Here is a 7,500-nt window from a genome sequence, read left to right as displayed (position 1 = left end):
ATTCCTATTTTCCTGGGTGGGGTTCCTACCTCCCATAGTGGGCAGGGAGGTACATACTGTGTCTTCTATCCCCTTATAACTGTTTTCCAACATGCTTTCTGTCTTTGTCTTGGAATGAGATTACTTGGTTTTGTCCTGGCCCTGGCCGGAGTCCTAGCTGGGAGGGAAACAGTCAAATGCATAGTTATTGTGTTGGGAGATGATTTTTTTTCCCTTGTAAATCATCTCTCTGTTATGTATTATTATATTTGTTATTTTTAATGTATAATGTAAGCATTTGAGTGTATTCTTCTTTGTTGGATTTTGTGCTTGTGTCTGGATGAGATTTTCTACAATTCTGGCATTGTGTCTAAAATTCCGATTTTCAAAAATAATGAAGATGATGATGGTAACAAAAAAAGGAGGAGTGTGGGTCGGGGTGGGTGAGGGTGGGTAATGGTTAAAAAGGTGAATCAAAAAAAAAAAAATGATTTCCAACAGGGAATTAAGTAGAACCATTAATTGCACTCATTTCCCCCTTCCCCATTCGATTACCTAATACATATATTATAAATGATATGTAGTTTTGCCAGAATTCTGTTTTTGCATGTTTGGTGGCAAAGTTGGTGGTCATTTCCATACAGAATTATCGATTGTTAAGAAATTCCTGTTTTTCGTCTCAAATTCCTATTTTTCGTCTCAAATTCCTATTTTTCGTCTCAAATTCCTATTTTTCATCTCAAATTCCTATTTTTCATCTCAAATTCCCATTTTCTGACCTTCTGATTCCACTTTTGAAATATGAAGGGTTGGCAGGTCTGAGAACTAGAATTGTTATGTAGCACTGAGTGTAAGGCTATTAGCATAATGCAAATTTAACATACAATAGGTCCTGGCAGACGCAGAAGGTGGCGATGGGTTGGTTGGCCATACCCTGCGGAAAGAGTCCTGTAATATAACCAAGCAGGCTCTCGAATGGAACCCACAGGGCAAGAGGAAACGGGGTCGTCCAAAATCTCAAGATTTGTGCATCTCTAATCTTACCTGGAGTGAGTCAAAGGTCTGTGCCAAGGACAGAAGAAGATGGAAGAGTGCTGTTGAGGCCCTGTGCTTCATCAGGAGCCAAGAGTCTTAAGTCTACATAAAATTAACATAATTTTTATTTTTTTTGGACTGATCTTCAAATTTTCAGGTTGACAGCCATGGCTTATGCATTCTTGAATTTTTTCTTTCTTTTCATCCAATAGAAGCGGTTAAAAATATGGTGAAAGTAAAAGGATTGAACTCTGAGGAATGTGAAATTTGTAAGACAGTCTTGGGGTTCTTAGACGGCATACTCAAGGACAATGCTACACAGGTTGGTTAATGGAAATGTTACTTCTTGAAACTCAAAGGAAAACGATAATAATAAGAAGCAATGGAGTGTAAGCGGGTGGTTGGATGGGAGCATCACCCTTGAATCATATACCTATGATGTTCGCATGGGTGTACGATCCGATAGTGATGTCGTTTCTTCTTCTCTTTACTAGCCTATCCTGCTTCTTTGGTTTGTGATTGTATTTTTGACAGGGGATATTTTTTTTCCTGTAAATCCTCTGCCTGTTTGTTCTTGGTTATTTATAATTTAGCTTATGATATCTTTAGGTTATGATTTTGATTGACATTTGTACTATTTTTGTTAGATTGCTTGTTTTTTTGTTTCAGCGGTCTCTCATATAACCTCAATTGTGTTGGAAGAGACCTAAAGCAACAAACAAAAAAAAAAAAAAAAAAAATGGAGTGTAAGCTTCAATGTATTGAATGAAGACAGATAATTTGGACGTTTCGGGTTTCCCCTTTATCAACAAAACACGATGAATGAAACACTAAGGACAAATGTGAGATGTGAGATTCGCTCTTAGTGTTTCATTCATCATGTTTTGACGATAAAGGGATATCCCGAAATGTCCATAGTATCTGTCTTTGTTCAATATGTTAAAGTTTACATTTCATTGCTTATCGTTATTTTTTTCACAGGTGAGTTCTGTAATCCAGCAATATTAACTTTGGAATTTTTTGATTCTTAAAGTAATCCACTTGCCTTCATCAACTTTGTTACTCAACCCATCTCAAAAATATTCCCAGTGATGATTTAAAGAAAAGAAAAAAGAAAGCCCGCAGTTTGGCTGTACAGTTGGGTTTTATTTTTTGTAATCATGAAATTGCAAGTAATTAAAGGATGTATTTTGCTTAAATATGTATACATGTGTGTAATTGAATGAGAGAGAGAGAGAGAGAGAGAGAGAGAGAGAGAGAGAGAGAGAGAGAGAGAGAGAGAGAGAGAGAGAGAGAGAGAGAGAGAGAAGAGAGAGAGAGAAAGAGAGAGAGAGAGAGGTGGAGAGAGAGAGAGAGAGAGAGAGAGAGAGAGAGAGAGAGAGAGAGATTATATGTATGTTTGTGAGGGAGATTGTATGTAATCAGGTACTGTGTGTGTAACAGACATCATCAGCAAATTATTTTCTTTCATGATAGTAATATTGATAATAATAATGATAATAATAATAATAATAATAATAATAATAATAATAATAATAATAATAATAATAATAATAATAATAATAGAGCTTTATTGTCCATAAATATGGCAATTTGTCTTTTATTTACACTCGATTTACTGTAATATGATTACTATAATATATATTCAACAGATTATTCACTTCTTCCTATTCTCTCTCTCTCTCTCTCTCTCTCTCTCTCTCTCTCTCTCTCTCTCTCTCTCTCTCTCTCTCTCTCTCTCTCTCTCTCTTTCTCTTCTTCTTCTTCTTCTCTCACGTGTTCATGCACATACACACACACACACACAACACATGTGTTTGTTTCCCTAGGCTGAAATAGTGGATGCCTTGTCCAAGGTGTGTGACATCGTCCCCAGCTCTATCAAGGCAGACTGTAAGAACTACATTTCTCAATACTTCAACGAGATTGTAGAATTGTTGTTGGATTTCCCGCCCAGTGAGATCTGTCGAATCCTCAACCTCTGCCCCTCAACATCAGGTGAATTTGGCTTTAATCATTGCAACAGATCATTACTCAATTTTATTTTAAACTTTCAGGAGCGAGCAACGTTTTCAATTGAATTCAGAAAAGTCTTTAAGATAGAATTCGGGAAAGTCTTTAACTTTAAATTAGAATCTAGAAAAGGTTATAAGATAGAATTTAGAAAATGTTATAAGATAGAATTTAGAAAATGTTATAAGATTGAATTTAGAAAATGTTATAAGATAGAATTTAGAAAAGGTTATAAGATAGAAGTTAGAAGAATTTAGAAAGGTTTATAAGATTGAGTTCAGAAAGGGTTTAAAGGTAGAATTCAGATTGTCTTTACGATAGAATTCGGAATAGTCTTTAAGATAAAATTCGGAAACTTGATAAGGTAGAATTTAGAAAAGCTCATGAGATAGAATTCAGAAAAGTCTTTAAGATAGAATTCATGCAGTTTATAAGATAGAATGCAGAAGTGGTTGTTTGATAGAAATTTAAAAAAGCCCTCTAGATACATTGCCAGGCATAACAAAAATACAAGAGAGTATTATTTTTATCCCAATTTCAGATTTTGTTGGAGGCTTAATTCTTCTATTCAGTATCTTTATAACCACTTTTCAGCACTAATGGTTTTTCAACACTTTCAATACATCAGCAATGAAAATAAACAACTTCACATCAATTTAATGCCAGTCGACATAATAATGATAAATGTTTGTAGTCCACCAAATGGCAATTTCAACATTCTGAGTCAAGACCAAAAAACCCCCCAAAAAACCCCAATAAAATGAGAGTTGGGTGGTTAAACAGACTTAAAGAAATTACTTAGTACTGTGCTGATTGCGCTTGAGTTATAAATGATTAAAACATTAACATTTAATGTCTTTATTTATTTATTATTATTTTTTAGAATGAATTAATTTATTTATTTATTCATGTATTTATTAATGTTCTTATTAATTTAATTTACTTTCAGATGCTCGTGATGTGAAAGTAGATCTGAAATGTGAATTGTGTGAAATGGTGATTAAAGAGCTTGATACTTTGATATCCTCTCCTACGACCGAGGTTAGTCATGTATTTCTTTCTTATTGAATGTTGCTACCAGCAGTATTAAGGCTAAACAGTTTTCTCATCGGTACATGACATTACAAGCACTCCTTCAGCCTACCTTAGTCCCATGGAGCTGTAATGCATTCTGATGTTTATTTAAGAAATAAAGATGAATATAGTTGTCTGTAATCATCCCAAAGGAAAATATTTGTTGAAGATCTTATGAAAATAAGACAGGAATCACTCAGGTGAGTCCTCTGCAAAAAGAGCAATACGTTTTAAGTGTCTTAATTAATTAATAATTATGCCCTTCCGCCACGACACCATAAGACATCGTCGCCCAGGCATTCCACGAAGGAATGTAGATCAAACAAGATGTCTGATGTCAACAGGAATCACCCATGTTGTCCAAGTGAGCAAATTGGGGGTTAATAATCTTGCCCAAGGGAAAAAACTAAAGTGCCTGAAGTGGGGCCTCGAACCCAGGACCTTCCGGGTCACAGTACAATGCCTTAACCACTCGGCCGCTTCGCCTCAGTGTCTTACTGGAAGTAAAAACGAGATATCTACAGGAAGGCTGAGCCCAAGGCTCCATGGATCTAAGTGTTGTCTTGTCTCCAATCTCCACTCCTGTCCTCTATTGGGTGAAACAAATCTATTAATAGCAGCTGTTTCCCATGCTTTGGATGTGCGGCGATGTGGTCTTGTGGTATGACATTGGGATTCGAAGGTCCTGGGTTCGAGCCTCACTTGGTGCATAGTTGAGTCCTTGGAAAAGGCTCTTTACTCACATTGTCCCACCGTGTAAAATGAGTACCTGGCCGTTTTCTGTGTCCGAAAAAATTGTAATATCGCTAACTAGGCGTCATGTCCCGTCCTACATGTTAAGTGTTGCTGTTGGCCATTAAGGTTAAAGGCGAAATTCAATCTTACTTTAACCTAAAACCAGATCGTAATATTATCATCAAAAGACAAGCAATGCGATAGAAGCTTAAATATTGAAGAAAGTCATTGGTTACTGTGTACCAAGCTCAATGCTCCCTCGCCCCTCCCCTTAAGCATGTTATACGGTTACTGTGTATGTTACCATGTACCGAGATCCCAGGGCTTGAGAGGTTATGTCTATAAAACATTGAATACAGATTATAAATAAGAAACAAAACTCATTTGCTTTGACTATATCTATCTATCTATCTATCTATCTATCTATCTATCTATCTATCTATCTATCTATCTATCTATCTATCTATCTATGATCTATCTGTCTGTGTGTCTTTCTGTCTTTCTATCTTACTGATTACTTCGTAAGAGATTGAAACAAGGATCTACCAGAATGAATATTTTTTGGGTTTTTTTTTTCTCTCATTATCTTTTTATCAGACTATTTTGTGCTGTCAATTTATTTCAATTTTCTCTTTTATTTTCATCTTACAATTGTATTGATACTAAAGGGAGAAATTGAGTCAGCTTTAGAGAGAGTCTGTGCTTTGTTGCCAAGTAGCTATAAACAGAGCTGTGATAATTTTGTGGAGACCTACACACCAACACTTATCAAAATACTAATGCAGGAGACAAGACCTCGCCAAGTATGCATTGAATTGGGCCTCTGCCAGGATGTTAAAGGTATGCTTTTCACTCCAAGAAGTCTTCCAAGTAAAAATAATGATGCAGACATACGTAATTGTTGCTGCTCGAAGCTCGAAGACATAAATAACAATGTGAAATTGAATGTAAGCTTCATTTTAATATACGAAAATAGGTAAAATTGACGTTTCAGGTTTCCCCTTTATCACTTTATCAACAAAACAGGATAAATGAAATACTACAGGTGAATGAGATATATTCATTCTCTATATTCTTGTAATTTTGTAATCTGAATGTCTCTATTTTGTACAGACCGATGGCATAATGGACTTCAGATTATTTTGAAAAGGGGCTTTAAACTTTGACGCCAATTTATATTTCTGTCTTGTTATCTTTCCCAGCTCCTAAATCCCCAAAGTTGACATCCATAAACAAGTCTTCCCTTAAAGTGAAAGATGAGAGCTGTGACCTTTGCACTATGGTCATGTCTGAGCTGGATAGTTTATTATCTGACAAATCCACTCAGGTAATGAGAATGACTTTCCATGTCATGTAATGCGTAATTTACATAGCGCCAATATCCATCTACAATGATAATGATGACAATTATTATTATTATTATTATTATTATTATTATTATTATTATTATTATTATTATTATTATTATTATTATTATTATTACTATTATTATTACTATTATTATTATTATTATTATTATTATTATTATTATTATTATTATTATTATTATTATTATCATTATTATTATTGATGTTGTTGTTGTTATCCTATCCTATCTTATCTTATCTTACTAAAGGCTTAATACAGGAATTATCCTTTAAATGCCTTATACAATAGTTTATAATGACAGAATCTCATACAGGTTGCATTGTATCATTCACAGACAGTTTCACGCAACTTTGAATGTAAGGAAAAATATATCAATACGGCAATGTAAAATCGAAAATTGCTATCAAAGAAATCGATATTGGAGATTGAAAACTGGTCATGATCGAATGAATCATAAATGTACAAACTTCATAGTTTAATGGAATATTAATGACAACAATAATCATGAAAGCAAAAACGATAATAATCATACATAAAGTCTCTGATAAATTATCATGATTTTACATTGTTTCAGATGTCATGCATTTTACTGGTCAACATTTACAAACCAGTCTACAAAATCATGAATGTAATGGAAACAGTTATATCCACATTACAAATTAAAGTTTAAAATATAAATAAATAAATGGATACATAACTAAATATAAAATCAGACAAATAAATGAATAGATAAATAAATAAATAAAAATCAATTAACAAAATAAATTGAATTAATAAATTAGTGAATTAATATACATTTTTTACTGAAATAAAAAAAAAATATTAGTCATATTGAAATCTCAGAGACGTTAACTCCTTATCAACTAAGATTTTAAACTGATTAAAGAACATGTATTATTGTGTTAAAACAGAGACTATTCCATGTTTTTACTATTATTATTATTGTACCAGTTCTTTTTACAGTATGTATTGTTTTATTTTTTTTTTACGTCGAAATAAACCAATAAGGTCATAAAATTAGAACTTGTAAGATACGAATATTGAAACCCATGACATTCAGAATAGGGGTTAAAAAAACTCAATCCAGAATTTATCGACCCCAAAAAAAACCTGTCACATTTATCTCCCCTAACACCAATCCTTTGATGAATTTTCCAGGAAGAAATTCGCCATGCCTTAGACTTTGTCTGCACAAGGGTCCTTCCCCAAAGCATCAGTGACGAGTGTGTCAAACTCATTGATACGTACGAGCCATTTATTATTGAATACCTGACTGAGGCTGCTACTCCAAAGCAA

General features: G+C 33.8%; 1 protein-coding gene across 2 annotated transcripts in view; it reads left to right on the top strand.

Moving 5' to 3' along the window:
• Positions 1 to 7,500, top strand: part of LOC144973764 (uncharacterized) — a 127,264-nt gene that overhangs the window by 92,886 nt on the left and 26,878 nt on the right. For both annotated transcript variants that reach the window (XM_078916646.1, XM_078916644.1), the window contains exons 48-53: positions 1,227 to 1,336; positions 2,844 to 3,012; positions 3,977 to 4,068; positions 5,505 to 5,676; positions 6,039 to 6,163; positions 7,363 to 7,500. The exon at positions 7,363 to 7,500 is cut by the window's right edge and continues 52 nt beyond it. In XM_078916646.1, the coding sequence (XP_078772772.1) occupies positions 1,227 to 1,336; positions 2,844 to 3,012; positions 3,977 to 4,068; positions 5,505 to 5,676; positions 6,039 to 6,163; positions 7,363 to 7,500 (806 nt within the window). The remainder of the gene's footprint in view (positions 1 to 1,226; positions 1,337 to 2,843; positions 3,013 to 3,976; positions 4,069 to 5,504; positions 5,677 to 6,038; positions 6,164 to 7,362) is intronic.

The sequence above is a fragment of the Berghia stephanieae genome, chromosome 5 (genome assembly GCF_034508935.2).
Source record: "Berghia stephanieae isolate SIO BIC M18660-M18661 chromosome 5, UCSD_Bste_1.3, whole genome shotgun sequence".
Lineage (NCBI taxonomy): Eukaryota > Metazoa > Mollusca > Gastropoda > Nudibranchia > Aeolidiidae > Berghia > Berghia stephanieae.
This window is presented reverse-complemented; position numbering and strand designations above follow the sequence as displayed.